This window comes from Trachurus japonicus, chromosome 24 (assembly GCF_045865225.1).
Source record: "Trachurus japonicus isolate A0001 chromosome 24, Traja_1.0".
NCBI classification, from domain to species: Eukaryota; Metazoa; Chordata; class Actinopteri; order Carangiformes; family Carangidae; genus Trachurus; species Trachurus japonicus.
In genome coordinates, this window is record NC_140930.1 from 29,869,272 (window position 1) to 29,887,080 (window position 17,809).

Sequence of the window (17,809 nt, forward strand, 5' to 3'; positions counted from 1 at the left end):
CAGAGCTCAGTCTCCTGGGTTTCCTATTCTTTTGCAGGCTGTTGCTTTCTCTTTTTCACTCAAAAAATTGTAGAAAACAAAAAAGACACTGATATCGCTTTAAAATATTGCAAAAGATTGTTTCATGTTTAACCTTTTGGAGGTCATTCAATCTTTTACTTGCTTAATGTCCACATACACAGATATTTTGAGGGGTGCCCAAACTTTTGCATGGCGCTGTACACAGACTTAAGACTACATAAGCTAGGCTACATAGCCTACAGGCCTACATACTTGGTTTCAGAGGTGTTTGTGCACATGGAAATAGCTGAGACATTATGATTAGTCAATGAAATAAGGTTTGAGAAAATAGAAGCCCCGTAGCAATGTTCTGATGTTTTCCTACAACTTATGTAAGACCACCATATGATGATTGAATTGATTGATTGAATATTTTTAATTAGGCCTACCATCTAATTAATTTTGGGACCAAAGGAATATTTACTTAAAAAGCAAAAAGGCAATATCACATGCTTCTCTGCAGGTTGAAAGGAAGTCTTCATTTTAAAATGACACTTTCACATTATAAGCATCCAGAGAAAAAGAAAAGACCACCTTTGCATCATTTCTGTTCATAAATGAATAAACCAAATTTAATCACAATTTCCATACAGAAATAATAACTGCAAACATTTCCATAAATTAATTTAGGGGCCTATTTTGCTTCAGGTTCAAAATGACTCATCTGGAATAACAAGGTTTCAGTGTATTGTGCTCTGATTTAGGGTTGGCTGGCTTTTACATTTAGTCATTTCCTTAGTTTGAATATCTTACAAAAGAATCAACTCATTTTGCATTTATTCCATGTGGCAGGGGAAACCCTTTAGCTTAACATGAATGCACTGTATAATACCAGACTGTAGATGGAGACACACATGAAAAATCAAACATGTATTTACATTTCCCCCCCAGTGTCTTACCCTCCTGTAGCCTCAGGGCCGTTGTATAGGGGAAAAGGTGATGATAATTCTAGTGATGAAAAAAAAACCCAGTAGTCTAATCTTTGTATGACTGAATTATTCTGCATTAGACCCTGACTAATACTACTCATAGTAATGCTGCATTAGCATCAAAACAAAGTAGGCTAAATAAAAAAAAAAATGATAATACGTACATAGTCTAAGAAAAAAAAGTGGAAAAGTCAGGGGGCAGGGGCCCACTTTAGTGTTCTTTCAGGGTGCCCAGAATTCTAGCAACCCCTGTGTAGCCTTAGGTTATATGATAGGCTATATAAACAATGACACATTTCATTTTTACCTGATTTACTACAGCTATAACACAGACTTCACTCTGAATTTCACTGAAAAAGCACCAGAAAGTGTCTTTTCTAAGAATCATTAGGAGCCTGGTGCTGACAGCGGCTGGCTGCGCCACGGGGCGTTTCTGCTCCTTTGACCCCGCCCACACCTCCAGCCGGAGGGCTGTCGGGTCAGCTGTGTTTTTAGTCTGTTCCTCGAAGCTTCCGAAATTCCGCTCTACCTCAACATGCAACACTTTATGCACAAGTTGCAATGAAGGAAACCCTGTAAGGCAAGACGTGCCTCCCCTCCTCTCTCTCCCTGCAGAGACGTGCGACTCCATAGAGTCAACAGGTGTTGTATCGATACCAACAGGTGAGCTGATGTTTCTATACGTTACACTATAGCGCATATCACACTATCTGTAGGTGTGTTTGTTTAGATCACGGAAGCATTTAGATAATCTGTGCCATTTTAGAAAATGATTTGAGGCGTTAATTTAACTTAAATGTGTAGGCTACACAGACTGCAGCTTCTGTTGCTAAATCAAGATAAATTAAGGGGATCAGTTTTTTGTTTTTTCATGTTATTGCCTTATAGTCTGAATATGGACATGTTGCTAGTTTTCAAAGACAAAATGTGTATGACGGTCTAAGATTTAACCTTAGTTCAAAACTCCCTTATGACCTGGAGGATTTAGATGCATTAGATGCATAGTGTAAGAGATGAAATGTTTTTGTGGCAGCAACAAAAGGGGGGGGGGGTATGTACAGTAGCTGTTGAAAAGGTGTGTGTTTGTCTTGTTGCCGCCATAGCTACTCATTTGCCTAGGAGACAACAGTGTTTAACATTCTTGTGTGTGTGTGTATACAGTATGTGCAGGTGTGTGTGTGTGAGGGTGGTCAGACTACATACCTGCTTCTCAGCACCTGACTCAGGCAGAGAAGAATGTCTGCCCATTGTAATGCTTGTAATGCACACTGTCCTGTTAAGTGTATCCAGGTCATCACTGTGTAGACAGTGGACCATAGGTTTTTGAGGTGGAGATGGAGACGAAACTTATCTCAGAAATGATTCAGCCTGAACCAATGCAGTGTTGTTTCAGACGTGTTAAGAACTAGGACAACTGCTGCTACAGTCCTTTGTATTATTAATCTGTCTATAGAAATCTCCCAGCATGTTTCCGGCTGCTTTGTCTAGAGTTTTATTAACTTTATTTTCCCCCAATTTTAATCCCCTCTTCTGGAATTAAGCTTAGACTTCACTCCACCCTCATACCTCTGCGCAAGATTGTTGCATTCTTGAAAGTGTCTTAGATAACATGTTGGCATCACATCAAAGCCCAGCACAGGTTATGAGCCATTACAAGGTCTTTCTTAACCCTTCTCTTGTGTTCAGGTCACACGTTTTCTAGTTTTAAATGCATAAAAGTACCACATAGATTTGTTTATAGCATCAAGGCTTTTTGACTTTGTCAGGAACCTCTATTTAAACAAAATAAAACAAAAAAAAACTTCTAAAATGCTCTGGTTAAAATTATGACATTTGTGGTGTTAGGGTCCATTTTGACCCGGTTATAACGATAAAAACAATAATTAGAGTTAAAACTGAAATCATAAGTGCAAAACAAACCTTTCCATGGATAAAGAAGTCTAACAATGTAACCAAGAGATGAGAAACAAATGGGATGATAAAAAATGTTTTAGTGTGTTTTACATCTGATTTAAGACTCGGGTCAAAACTGACTCTAACACCATAGATGGTAGCAGAAAGCTGACCAGAGGAAGGTTCAATTGAAGCTAGGGGGTATACTGAGAAAAAAGGCCCAGAGAAACCACACCGAAAAATATTGAAACCAATATTTTTAATGGATAAGGAAGTCTAACAATGTAACCAAGAGAAGAAAAACAAATTGGATGAAAAACAATAATGGTTTTAGTGTGTTTTACAGCTGATTTAAAACACGAGTCAAAACTGACCCGAACACCATAGATGGTAGCAGAAAGCTGACACAAGATGAAGGTTAATAGCTAAATACCCATGTGGTTATTAAACTGAAATCCATGAAGCCGTCTCTCCTGTATTAACTCACTCTCTTTTTTCGGTTTTGTCTTCAGGAGCCAGACCCTCCTGCATGCACCACTCAGCTATGTCTGGCGATATTGTGCAACGTTTCAGCACCTTCACCTTAAACATCAAGCACCTCAACCGCCTCCCCAGCCTGTCAGACCTGGTTCCGTCACCCAGACCCACCGTCGCCGCCTCCCAGGTCCCCAGCCTGTTCAGGGAACCCTACATCCTGTCAGGCTACCGTCCCGTCCAACAGGATTGGCGCTGCTACCTCCTCAGCCTCTTCCAGAGACACAACGAATCCCTGAATGTATGGACTCATTTGCTTGCAGCTCCTTTTCTGCTGTATCGCTGGTGGGCCAACGTAGGCGCCCTGGGGTACACCTTGGACGCAGCATCTCTACCTCTGAGCCTCTTTTTTGTGTCTTCTTTCACCTACCTGTTCTTCAGTGTGACAGCTCACCTTCTGCAGTCGCACTCTGAACGCGCACACTACTTCTTCTTCTTCATGGACTATGTGGGTGTAGCTGTGTATCAGTATGGTTGTTCTCTCGGACATTATTTCTATTCGTCAGAGCCGGTATGGAGGGAAAGCTACATAGGGGCGTTGTTTCTACCCGGTGCTGCCCTCTTTGGGTGGCTCTCCTGTGCTGGCTGCTGCTACGCTAAGTCCAGATATAGGCGGCCATATCCACCACGACGTAAAATCTGCCAGCTTATCCCTACCACCCTAGCGTACGCGCTGGACATCAGCCCCGTAGCCCACCGCCTGTTCACCGTCCCATGGACACAAGAGCCCTCGCTGCCCTTCCACGCCCTCCAGATCGCCTCCTTCCTGCTGTCCGCCCTCTTCTTCTCCTGTCCCATCCCCGAGCGCTTCTTCCCGGGCCGCTGTGACTTTGTGGGCCAAGGTCACCAGATCTTCCACCTGTTTCTGTCCCTGTGCACCGTGTTCCAGCTGGAGGCTCTGTTCCAGGACTACGCCAGGCGGAGGGATTCGGTGGTGGAGGTGTTTGGAGAGAGGCAGCTTTGGCTGAGCTGTGTTTCCTTCCCCGCCCTGTTTCTATGCTGCGTCCTGACGGCGCTCGTCACAATGAGGCACATGAACAAGCAACTGAAGGGTGGAGAAGAGAGAGACAAGTGACACGTGTTTGTGTTAGCATGTGATTATACGAGTGTGTGTGTGTGTGTGTGTGTGTGTGTGTGTGTGTGTCTGAGAAAAGACAGAAAGAGCGAGCAAACCAATGAGTTGGGCTTTAATATACCTAACAAGGATAATGATCAAATTAAACCATCTTTACATGTTTTTGATAAACAATCAGATTGTAAAAAATGTAATTGGTGAAAAATGTGACATTTAATGTATTTGCATAATAAAAACCATCCAGAAGCTTCTTCTCTGGTCCAATGAACAGTTCCTGCAATTTTACATAGGGATTCAATTCTTTGTCATAGGAGAAATAGTTGGCACAACAGATTGTATCATTAAAGTCCTCCACAGCACATCATCATCATCCTCCCATTTAATTGCTGCTGATGACAGAGTCTGTTCTTAGGAGAATGTTGATCAAGGATATTAATCTGAGACATATCAGGAGTAGCCATATACAATCATAACTGTGTATCTGTCCCCAATGTTCTGAAATATGTGGGGATAATGCAGTCTCTTGCAAAAAGGAATTGCTTTTATTCTTTGTTTTGTTTTTTGCAGTGCATTTTTGAACATGACCTTACATTAAAACCTGTTTTTCAAGCCAAACACTATTTTGACATTCTTGTTTGCTCCCTGCTGTCAGAGGTGAGCAGCAGTGTCAGCGCTGAAAGACGGAGCGAAAGTGCAACTCCGGATTACGGTGTTCACTGAGGTGGACGAGCCAAATAGTGGGATTTAGGTGAACAAAGAGCCCAGTTTAATGCTGAGGCAGGGGGATAAACTGCATGGAAACAAGCTGGCAGAACCACCCTCCGACTGGGTAAAGTCCCACAGCAGATCGAGTTACAGTGAAGGGTGTGTGTGTAGGTGGGTGGGTTGGGAGACAACAGGAGACAACACTGCCCTGCAGGGGCAAAAGACAACAACTGCATGGTTTTTGTTATTTCACTTTCTGAACTATCGATGTACAAGTTGTGACTGGATGGCTCATTCATTGCCCCCTTGTCTGTTTTTAATCATTTATACAAAAATTGACGAAATATCCATCTCCTTATTGTCCCTGATTTGAAGGATTTTGATTGGCAGATGTGGGAGCAAATGAAAGACAAGTTCATCCCAGTTACCCAGCACAGCCGGACCAGTAACAAGTTGGCACAAAAAACAGCAGAAAACATCAACGCAATCGAGAGGATATGGACAGAGTTGCAAATGCCTAGCAAATAGAGAACATTTAGAAGGGGCTATAAAATAAATCAAAGGTGTTGAATACAGATATGTCCCAGTGATCATTTGTCCAGAAGGAAAGGTGCTTCTGTTTACCTTTGTTATACCAGTGATTAGCCAGTAGCTCCGCCCTCTATTTCTTCTAATGTTTAGGTTTATAGTTTCAGGATGGCCTACTGTATAATCTCACTAAGTTAGTCAGAGCTCATGCCCCATTTTAAAGGAATGCAGCGTCACTTAAATTCACCAATTAAAAGTTAAAGGGATAGTTCAACATGTTGGCTAATTGGCTCATTGCCATAATCCCATACCCCTATTCACTACACTATGAGATAATAACAGAACGTTACCAGACAGAATTGTTTTTGAGGTAAATTCATGCAAAACTGCTGATGCGTTCCCGTCAGTTTTTCAGCAAGCAGTCTCTGCATTTACCTCTAAAACAACTCTGTCTCGTAATGTTCCGTTATTATCTCATGGCGTGGTGAATGTGCAGGTCACAACTTGTCCACCAGAGCGTTTTGGAGTTGTTGGATTGTGTATTTGATGATTTTGATGAGGGAAACCAAGAAATCCCATGAGCCTCCGTAGCGTAGCTCTGAGCAGCACATGGCTATGTTACGCTGTTCTATAAACAGCTTGCACCGACAATAAAGGTAATGAACCTACACCTAATACTATAGGGATTATGGCAATGGGCCAAAAAATGTGTGGGAATGTAAATGTGGTTTTTACTCAGGGTCATGTGTAGGGCTATTTCTTGGCCAGGCCCTGCACAGCCTGCGGTCGTATTGTGTTTATTAGTGAGTTAACTTTCTGTGTGTCAGTCTGTATTTATTCATCCCAAACATTGAATGCAACTGTATTAGCTGTGAGGTAACCAACAAGATCTCTGACCACAGAGCCCCTTTGTCTTCTTTTGTCCACACAAGTATTTCCATTGAATTCATACAATAAAACCACACCTACATTTATGTCTTTTTAATTGCCGAATATTCTTTGTTTAACCTGTGGACAAAGACGCAAGAGCTGTTTCCCACTGCTTCTAGTCTTTGTGCTGTGTTTTCCTCGCCCACTGTGCAAACAAATACATTTCCCCATGTCAAAGTTATATGTCCTTTAACTTCATTTTGATTTTTGAAGATTTTAAAAAAAAAAAAAACATCATATGAGCTAAAAACATCTGAGACGGGCAAGCCCACTTTCATCTACAGGGTTTCACTCTGCTGGCATCAAAGAGGTAACTGCCTTTTTTAATTTGCCAACAGAAAGATGTTATGGTTAGCAAAGTTCACTCTGAGCAAACTGTGCCTTCATCATCAGGTTACAAATTTTTGAAATGAGACGCTGCGGTGGAAGAGTGACTATTGATTTTGCTTTGTGTCGCAAACTGAATCTGAAAGCTCCATTGTCAGAGAGAACTGCTGAGAGCCACGGATCTCCTGCTCCGCAAGGCCTCAGAAGATGATTATGACAGAATGGGTCTGTTTAACTAGTAATGGATCTGGGTGTGTCTGTGTCACTGCTGCAGTGATGTGTGTGTGAGGAGAAGTGTACACTATGGGGTAAATCAGTGTAATTCTTCCTCAGCCTTACCTTTCTGTATGTCACAGCAGCTGCACCTTCATTTCATAGCAACGGTTTTACAAGTTTTTTTTTATACAGATTCCACAACGTTAGCACGTTAGTAGCCTAGTATAGAAGTGCTGATGGGTAGGTTTACTGTACCACCAGAAAGAGTCAGGCTAGTTGTAGCTAAGCTAAACATCTGCCCATATCTTTACATTGAACACATTGTAGTGAGAGTGGCACAAATATTCTCAAGGGCAAAGCATGATGTTTAACAAACATAAACTAAAACCCAACACAAATCAGTTAAATGTAATTGTAAACACTCAATGGTAAATGTAAGAGCCATATTTCTTTGAGGGGTAAACAGCCACAGGGAAGTATATGAGACATGTGTTTAATTATTTTAGTACAGCATGAATGCAGAATTATTTTTCTGCTCTGCTGCCTTGCTGCTTGAAGGGCTATTTCCACATACCAAGCAGCCAAAAAGACAAAAGAAGAAAGAAGAAGTGCTCTTAGAGATATTGTGCAGGAGTGGCTTGAAACATGCATGCTGTCTTTACCTTCCTGCCCCCCCAGATGCCAAATGCATGCCATAGACTTTTTTTTCATTAGACTGAGAGAGTTGAATCACCGCAGCGGCATATTTTGTCATTTCCAGTGTCCTTGAGTTTCTCGACATGACCCCTGACCTTTTCAGGTTAAAATGTCTTCACTTCCATGTGCACAACTCAAAACCGGCACCTCTGAAGCACGGTAATCCAATTACACTCATCCTAGTCTGCATGCAAACGCTGCTCTGCATCAGAACAATGATCCCTTTTCTCTGTAATACCTCCCTTGTGAGTATGATTTTCACCAGTTCCAACCAATCAGCTCTCAGTATGCTGTCCAAGTCAGAGAAACTCATACCGTATGAGGTCTTTTTCATGGTATTAACATCTTATTATTAGCACTTCATTCAAATATAAATATAAATGGTCACATGAGGTAACAGAAGCAATATCATAATCAAAAAGTATGTTTGAGAGAATATGATGAAAAATAGAGCACAATAAAGATGAGAGCTTATTGTAAAGTTGTATTATGGCGTTGGAAACAGTGACAATTATCAAAATGTCTGGTCATGTAAACTCCTGCTAGAGGCACGTGTTCTTTGAATGTGTGTGGGTGTGTAATTAGTTCTTCCCTGACAGTCAGGTAACATAGCTACTTTACTACGAACACTCCTCGTCATTTTGATGAATCCCTTGTACTGATAACCTTTCCTGTTGATCATCCAACATCTTCGCAGGTCATTACGCCGCAGTCTTTTTGGCCGACACACACTTTCCAGCATTCCTGACAGTAACTTTTGCGTGTCAGGTGCCGAGCTGACAGGTGTGTATATAATTTAGTGCCGACAGAAAATCACAATGGGTTGTTATGAGCTTAAGTCAGCACCTCCCTCAGAAGAGACTGGGCAGAGTCCCTCCCTAAATTTCCTGCTTATACTGCGTGAGCCGCATAAAGCATCGGCAGTTGAATGACAGACAGCAGTTGGTGGCAGAGCTACAAATAGGTCAAGCATCATTATCAGAGTAAGTCATAAACCTCTTCATATACCATTATCATTGTTTGTTTTTTTGTTTAATGTGTTCAAATGAATGGTTTCATAGAAAATGTATGGAATGAAAACATTGATTATAGATTAGATTACACATAATCTCACAAATTTTGCCATGACAGTGTGTAAACTTTGTTGCTGGGTTTGCCAGGCTTTTACAGCACCAGCGCCAGGACGATGGCTCCAATAGGGACAGTTGATATGTTGGGTTGGTTTTCATCCCCAGAGGTGGGCATCATCTCACTCGTTGTCTTCCTCGTGCTCAGTGCTACGCTCCTTGCCCTCTGCGCCAAGTGTAACAGGTGAGGGAAACGTCATCATCTGATATCAAACTAAGTATATTCATGATTGCTCTGTTTTTCTCCAGTACAGTGTAATATAAAAGTTGCTTTTGCACTGTAGACAAAATGATCCCTAAAAGGAAATGATTGGATTAAGACTAATGTCACCTAATGTGTGAAAAATAGTAATTGCTTTCACCCAGTTTAACAAGTCTGTTCCTGTCAGGAATGGCTGTTGACAATACACCTCCTGACTCATTTTTTTGTCCCCTGGCTCTGCAAGGTTTTAATCTTATTCATCACTTCCAGCAGCACAGAGCAGAGACTTGTTCAACTTGACAGGTGTTTTTTGATGATGGGTGGTGCCTGTTTGAAGAGGAGGTAGAGAAGTGCATGGAAATATAATTTTAATGTCAAGGTTGATGGAGCCAAATGGGCTGGGCTCGGGTTATGGTCTCAGTGAGCTCTGCATACAATGTGTGTAGGTGCCTTTGCATGTGTATGTGGACGGTTTCATGCACATCCCTGCGTGTGTTTGTTTAAACGCCCATGCCATGTCATGCCAAACATACCAGTGAGTCAGTGACAGAGACAGAAAAAAGTGTGAGGGAGAGCCACGGCCTTATCTCCTACAGTCTGTGTCAGTACATTCCAGGGCTGGTCTGTCACTCTGAGGAATGAAATAAGAATGGGTTTATAATGATTGATAGGTATCACAACTGATAACCCTAAAGATTGTTTAATGGAGCCAAATTGGAGCCAGTATGTGTCGATGGAAAACAAATAATGGATTTGGTTGCATCAAAGAGGACAAGGAAGAATAGGAGGCTACTGTCTAATATCTGATCAAGTTCAACTGACAGGATGGGAATGTCGTGTATTATCTGCAGTTGCTGAGGGAAATTCCTAATTATGAATGTATTAAGCCATTGTTAAAGGGATAGTTCAACATTTTGGCAAATTGGCCCATTGCCATAATGTCATAGCAGTAGGTTCGTTACCTTCAATTGTCGGTGTAAGCTATTTTTAGAATGGCGAAACAGAACTGCTTAGAGCTACGTTACGGAAGCTAATGGGATTTCTTGGTTTCCCTCATCAAACTCTTCAAATACACAATCCAACAACTCCAAAACACTCTGGTGGACAAGTTGCGACCTGCACATTCACCACGTTATGAGATAATAACAGAACGTTACGAGACAGAGTTCACCGCTTGATGAAAAACTGTCCAAGACAGGAACGGGCATCAGCGGTTTTGCATGAATTTGCATGAATTTGCATGAATTTACCTCGAATTTACCTCGAAAACAATTCCGTCTCAGCTCTGCCGTTCTAAAAATAGCTTGCACCAACAATTAAAGGTAAAGAACCTACTCCTAGGGGTTATGGCAATGGGCCAATTTGCCAAAATGATGAACTATCCCTGTAATTAATGTGGTGTTTCCTTGGAAATTCACCAAGTCATAGTCTCAAATTTTAACAAAGCAAATTATGGAGAAGTTTTGTCAATGCAAGTCCAACTTCAACCTCAAGTCTTGTGAAAACAAGCCCCAATTGTATGTTCAAGTCTCATCTCAATAGTCTCACTCTCATTATAAGGTATAGCCACCATAAATCCAGGTCCAAGTGTAGTTTCAAATCTTGTCATAGCTAGTCTAACTAATTGTCTCCAATCTTATCAAAGCATGTCCCAAGTCATGTCTCAGTCAGGACAAAGCAAACCTTGAGTCTTACTGAAGCAAGTTCAGGACAAGTGACCGAGTCCAGCTAAATTTAGGTTTAACTAATCGATTATTGAATGAGTGAGGCAGCAATGTAGAGCACTGAGGGCAGGATTAAGACCTCTTTGGACACAAAGACCATTTGAAAGGACAGGGGACTGTGACCAGAAAGCTTAGTGCACCAAGCCAGGGTGATAAAAGCAACACGGATATGAACTTGGATAGGAGCCAAAGACAACACTTGTGTCAGACAGAGAGAGTTCTAAATATCTTGAACTAGGCTATAATTCAAACTTTGTAAATAGGACTTGTCACGTCTGTCCCCTAAACACCCTGAGCATACACAGATATGACATACCATCACCATTCCATCACAATTTATAACCTCTGTGTGTTGTCATCCACAGGAAGTCAAGCAATTCATATGAGATGAACGGAACAAAGGTATGAACTGCCTCTGTGTTTCCTCTTTCCCTCTGTCTGTCTCTACTTCTCTCTTTCCTCTCTCTATTAGCAGAACATTCAGTATTCAAATCTAGCATGCGGTATCTATTGCAGTTCATTAGCTGCCAATTAGGAGAGATAAGTAGTTGATTATCAGCAATCAGCAGGAGGACGGACGAGGCTGTGATTCTGTAGCTGCTACTGGCCTCATTAGATTCAAACTATTAAAACCCAAGAGAAATGTAAAATAGATCAGGCCATCAATAAAAATCTCAATTTGTGACGTTTTAGGAATCATTTGTCAGGACATTATGAGTGCATCATGGCCATTATGTTTTTTTAATATGATTAATAGCAGCTAGAATGACAAAACCTTTGGGTATGAAGTACAAAGTCATTAATACAAGTTGAATTTGAATTGAGTTTTAAAAACACTTAACGTTTAACATATTACATGATCCATCACATATGTAAAGGAAAAAATATATGAAATAAAAATAGAATATGACACAACCAGTGGGTAGAAATTATACAGTATATATATATATATATATATTTTTTTTTTTTCAAGCTCAGCCCTAAAAATTGGTGAAATCTGCACTGGGCAGAACAAGACAAAAGATACATTACCTTGAAAAATCAGCAAAAGATTAAGTGATTGGATTTCAAATACTCTTCAAAGATTGTATTGTATTTTATTAGCACATTAAAGATATACAAAACAGAATATTAAAAAAGTGGAACAACAACAACAACAAAAAAAACCATACAAAGTATACAGTAGATGGGTGGATGACGTGACATGGCAGTTTTGCTGTCTTCAGTGTCAAACATGTATGAATAAAAAATCTATTTGCCAAACACCTTCTCAATATTGTGCAGAACATCATGCTTTATGTGAACATACTCAACATTTAAACAGTTCATCACTCATTCTTTCAGAATTTTCAACCAAACATGACAAAAGTCATATGGTGTGACTGTCCGACACTTGTTTCTCAAAGTGAGAATCTGAATAAAACTAAGAAAAATAAGTGCAAAAATTCTCAAAAAAATACAGAAAAATAATACAGATGTCTATTTGTGAGCCTACTCTTTTCAATGTCCAAGCATGATGTTTTGAGTCAATTCTAATCAAAAAGATTTTGTCACAAAAATCCATATGGTGTGACACTGTTTTGGGATATTTCAACGGGCAATTGCTTTGACATCCTTACAATAAATAGAAAATGACTGCAATGATTTAGAAAATAATACACAAATTTAATTAATTTCCACTAGTTATGATAAATGACTTTGATAAAGTGAGTAACTTAAGAGAGCTATAATCCATTTTCAGTTTATATACAATTATTTTCATGTCACACCATATGACGATTTTAGGCGCTAATAAAACAAATTGTCACATAAATTCTGATTCCAACTGAAAATCTAAAAACCACATATGAGAACTCAACCATTTTCATGCTTGTTAATTTTTGACTTTTCTCTGACCCAGATAAAGCAAATGTGCAGGAGAAACAAAAAAAAAACCCTAAGGGCTTGTCAAGTGGTCCTCCTAAAGATAAACATTCACATACATTTAATTTACAGTAAAGTGAAGAACAACATAAAACAATTAGAAAAGAGAGAGAGAGAGAAAATCAATATTGTGTGGTGATGTAAAGTAAATATGTGGATTATGCATTGCTCAACTGGGCCAATAGAAAGTGAATTATTTGTTTCTTAAATGAATTTATGCTTGTGCAGTTTCTAAGGTGAATTGGTAATGAATTGAAAGTGCGGACCTCTAAATCTAATTGAGAACTGAGAGAAAGTAGATTTGAAAAAAGTGGGATGAAGATTATTTGCTGTCCTAGTGTTGAAATTATGAATCTGGGAATTGAACTGAAATACAGTTTGGAAACAGATTGGAAGTAACTTGTGAATAGATTGATAAACAAAAATACATATTTGAAAAGTATTTACAGCAAAAATAGGAAGAATACTCAGGGATTGAAACGGGTGTGGATCTAGTGAGTCTGTTAGAAAATGTTATCATTTTGATGAATCGTTTTTGTAAGGTGAAAATACAGTTGAGGGAGCTCTTGAAAGTACTTACCCAAATAATATTACAATATGAAAGGAAAGGACAGATCATAGTATAATATAAATTAATCCAGATTTGACCAGGCAGTAGATGTATTCTTCTGATAACTCCAATATTCTTTGCAATCTTGTTTGAAATAGACAGAATATGACTTTTCCAAGTGAGATGTTCATCAATTAGAATACCTAAGAATTGTGTTACAGTGACCCTTTCCAAGATGTTGTTGTCAATAATTAGGAAGAGAGTTTGTTGATTGTTGACTTCTCGGAGTAAATTAAGCTTTTCTTAAGTGACAATTTGTTTGCCTGAAACCATAAGTCAACTTTACACAATTCTGTGTTCATTTCTGATATTAATTTAGGTCCTTTCTTACCAGATAAAAAAATATTGGAGTCATCTGCAAACAGAATAAAATGTGCTTTAGTTGATGACATGTGTAGGTCATTTACATAAATAAGAAACCGTAAAGGACAAAGTTAACACAACTACACTGCCCTCATGAACTCCATACAAGGTTGTCGGTTATTTACAATTGTATAAGTGGACAAATGTTCAGACATCCAAGACAGAAGCCTGCATGGCTGTCAAAAAGAAACCGCAGTAAGATGAGGACAGGACCTGGTATTGACCCCTATTGCTCCCCAGGGGTCTTGGTGGATTATAACTAACCCTTATCCAAAACCATTAGGAAGTGATTAAGTGCAAGTGGGGGTTTATACGTGATTATGAATATGAATTAACTGACTGAGTTGATGTAGTTGAGTACAGAAGGACTCATGAGCGAGGGAAGTCAAGGGAAATCATCAACAAATCAATGCTCATTGAAGTTAACAAGGGTGTGTGATACAAACACAGGCGTGGAATGAGGAAACATGTTGTCACAGCCAAGACATATTTGTGTTAAAGACTGGTGGGGAAAAACTGTTTTGTTCCCCTTGACTTCTAGGCTGTCAAGAACATCAGTTTTTTCAGTTTTCAGTTTGCTCAGTGTTACCGCATACCAAGCAAAAAGCAAGTTAGGTTTTCTTGACAAGCTTTTTTAAATGTTAGATATCCGCTATACAATTAGCAACACAGAGGACAAAGGCCTCACTGTGCTTTAAGGAAACGGTATCTTATCATAACGTTGTCATCACAGTCAATGGATGAATTAAGTCCCTATGATCAATATAAAACCAGGGAGTCTGATTGAAAAGTTTCTTGTTGGACATAGCCTGAACCAAACTCACACACAAGATGGATCCAGAGTCTGACACTGTTCAACAATTTGATGGGCATTTTGTTTTAAGCTTAAGGGTCCTCACTCAAGCTCTCAGTCAGAGCGTCTACAAAATATAGAAAATGTGCAAAACCACTGAATGACCCTTTAATAAGTTGAGCTCAGTCAGTCAGTAAAACAACTGGTTAGCTGATGTTTTTTTCCATTTTACTAGTTATATTCAGTTGTAAGGTTAAGCAGAACAATCTGATATCTAACTGTAGTACATTCAATATTGCGATAAAATTGCTATTATTTTCAATTGATTGATTGAACTACAGGCACTTCATACGTATTCTTGTGTACTTAAACAGTTACACACTTCTTTGTACTATGAAAGAATCAGGAATTGTTTATCTTTAGTCAGTCAACCTCTGAGTAAACATAGAGGAGTGGAAAACTAAAGCTATCGCTGAAGCTGTTACATAAGTTGTATAATTGATATCAACATGACATAACAACAAAAAGCCACACTTATTTCCTTTTGGCCCTTTATACAACCAGTTACAGTGCATGGTTTGAATCTGGCCCATAGACAGCAAAATGACTAGATGCTATTGCCACATCTGGACCAATCCTGCTGCACACACAGAAATCTCAGCAGGATCTGGAAGTAAAGAGTGTCGGACAAACTCTGGCCCATAAACCGCTGCCAGGTGCAGTGCTGGTGGTGGGTTTAAAGGGACATTGTGTAACTTCTCCTGTTATCGATTCACGAAAATCGATTATTTGGTTCAAAAGTCTGTTTTTCATTAATCAGTAATCCCCCCCATCAACAAACTGAAGTGTTCCTTTCAGCTCTGAATGAGCCGTTCATATCATTCATATCTACATGGAGCGGGTAAGCTCGGTGCTGGCTGCCATGTGGTGTCTCCATGTTTTCACGTTCAGTGGCAGCGTGACAAGCGTTACACTGATGCTGCATTCACGTAAAGTCGGGCAGACGGCCGTCAGTAACAAACTAGATGTCATTTTAGTCACAGAAGTCGAGAGAAAGCCTGTAAAACATGGGTCAGGTAAACAATACGACATCGTCATGACAACATATTGTCACATGTATTGTTTTGCCCTGGCTGACGGACCACTTGTTTACATAGAGGCTTGTTTATACCATTACCTGCAGCAGCTGTCGTCCGTCTGCCGTCTGCCCAATTTCACGTGAATGCAGCATGAAAAATACGATTGAGTTGCTTGCGATATACAACCACAACGTGAGATGGGAGTAATTCCTACACACAATGTACCTTTAATGGTTTTGTTGAGCTGGTTAATCACCTGCTAGCTGCAGCTTCATACTACAAACATGCTACATCCTTCTAATCCTCTCTGTCTTTCTCCATCACAGAATGAGGGAGCGGGGGTCGCCAACGGAGCTGTCGCCACAAAGACAGCAGGGATGGACGGTGAGTTGGAAATTGAAAATTAAAATCAATCTAATGTTTACCTTTCACTTATATTTTCTTATCTAAATTTCCAGACCCGGACACAGCCTACTCATCGTGGAGAGACCACAGAGACATGCCTCCCAGCACACTGGAGAGAAACACCCACATGAGCACTAACCCCACAGCCACATAACAAACACTGTACGGAAAACAGGAGTTCCTCATTTCTACAGGAGGAAAGAGGAAATCATACTCAACAGCACATCATTTTTTCCACACTTGAAGTCATCCCAAATTAACAGATGGACAGAAAAAGAGAGAGGAAGAATGGAAAGATGGCCAGTGTCCTCTGCCATCATCTCCACCTTGACTTCATCACATCAGGCCTTCACTTATCTGGATGGAAACCCTTTTTAAAATCATCTCCTTCCTCAATTCTGAATACACCTGACAGGAAATTTTCATGGATAGACTCTGTTCATTACACGTCGACTCAACTATTTTTTGAAGAGTTTGGAATCTGTTTTTATTTTGTACTTAATTTAACTTAGATGTTTTTAACTGTAAAAACGCAGCAGTTAAAAGAAAAAGAGTAAATCAAGTTGTCACTTTCATCTGTGTTGCTCTCAACTGAAGTGTTGATTTGTGACTTATTTGGTTTTATTTTATTACCACTGATCAGCACAAAGTCATATTGATTTGTAACACTCATTGTTTTCCCACTGTAAAGCTACTAAATTATGTAATATTCACGAAGCTGTCAGTGGGAAATAAGAGTCTAAGAACTGTAACAGTGAGCTTTTATCTGGTTTACAACAGATTGTGTTTACTTCTTCTCTGTTTGGCATATTTAGTGATGTGCTCATTGGCTCTCTCACTGGGAGTCAGACTAAATGAATCAATATCATTGTTATATGGTTTAAATTATGAATCTATAGGGTTAAGAAAGTTACTCATACTGTTTACCTATGATGTTTCCCTTGGTTTGGATGGGATTTCTGGTCATGTGTTGCATTTATTGACAGTGTGATATTGGTGGTGAGAGGGGATATTCCCAGCCTTTGTATTTTCATTATCAATGAAGGGATCAACTTCCTATTTGTTCTTTTGTGTTTCTTTCTGTTTGGTCTAGAGTTTATCAGTCTGAACAGTTCCTGATCAGGTCATCAGGTATAGATAAAGTCTCTTGCTTGAATTGTAAACATGCATGCATGACATTTCATGCTACTTGTGGGTCTGTTTGTTCTGGAAACAAAGATAGTTAAAAGGGCCATGGCAGGTCGAGATGAGACGGGAGTGGCACCTCAGTCTGCTGGGACCAAAGCAGAGCAAAGGTTGTAAGACCTCAAAACAGGGTGGGGTTGTCATTCTTGTAATGCCAGTTCTCCTGCCATGCGTTGCTGTATTAATCTGCTAAAATGTCCAAATAAACACACCCAACTGAGACAACGTGATGTCAGTGATAATGACTATGGCCCTAAAACCAACTGACTATGACTAATGTTGTCCGCTGTGACCATGAGGTACCTGCTTAAAATTAAACCATTTGAACTATTTTACATGAGGGATACCTGTGTTTGTCTCTGAATCTCACTGACTTGGGTGGGGCTCAGCAGGAGAAAGTTATGTTACGTACTTGGCACCACTCCCAGTTTATCAACACTTGAATATAAATTGCATGACTGTTTGGCCACTGTCGGTCAAATCTGACAAAACCAGCACCCACACA

The 17,809-nt window shown here is 39.9% G+C and overlaps 2 protein-coding genes across 2 annotated transcripts; both read left to right on the forward strand.

Moving 5' to 3' along the window:
* The first annotated feature begins 1,498 nt into the window (after positions 1 to 1,498).
* paqr8 (progestin and adipoQ receptor family member VIII) lies at positions 1,499 to 4,549 on the forward strand. Its single transcript, XM_085771124.1, has 2 exons — positions 1,499 to 1,652; positions 3,425 to 4,549. Exon 2 carries the CDS (start codon positions 3,427 to 3,429, stop codon positions 4,489 to 4,491), a length of 1,065 nt encoding a protein of 354 aa, XP_085627250.1. The 5' UTR covers positions 1,499 to 1,652; positions 3,425 to 3,426; the 3' UTR covers positions 4,492 to 4,549.
* Positions 4,550 to 8,795: 4,246 nt separating this feature from the next.
* On the forward strand, positions 8,796 to 16,804 carry LOC146962174 (uncharacterized). Its single transcript, XM_085770686.1, has 5 exons — positions 8,796 to 8,876; positions 9,064 to 9,204; positions 11,312 to 11,348; positions 16,041 to 16,098; positions 16,173 to 16,804. The coding sequence occupies exons 2-5, from the start codon at positions 9,080 to 9,082 to the stop codon at positions 16,271 to 16,273; spliced, it is 321 nt and encodes a 106-aa protein (XP_085626812.1). The 5' UTR covers positions 8,796 to 8,876; positions 9,064 to 9,079; the 3' UTR covers positions 16,274 to 16,804.
* The last annotated feature ends 1,005 nt before the right edge of the window (positions 16,805 to 17,809 follow it).

What these genes read in the sequence shown, in the direction of transcription:
- LOC146962174 (XM_085770686.1), top strand. Translation starts at nt 9,080, where the DNA reads ATGGCTCCAATAGGGACAGTTGATATGTTGGGTTGGTTTTCATCCCCA. An exon ending in ATGAGATGAACGGAACAAAG is followed by an intron (nt 11,349 to 16,040) that starts GTATGAACTGCC and finishes TCTCCATCACAG; the next exon opens with AATGAGGGAGCGGGGGTCGC. An exon ending in AAAGACAGCAGGGATGGACG is followed by an intron (nt 16,099 to 16,172) that starts GTGAGTTGGAAA and finishes CTAAATTTCCAG; the next exon opens with ACCCGGACACAGCCTACTCA.
- paqr8 (XM_085771124.1), top strand. Translation starts at nt 3,427, where the DNA reads ATGTCTGGCGATATTGTGCAACGTTTCAGCACCTTCACCTTAAACATC.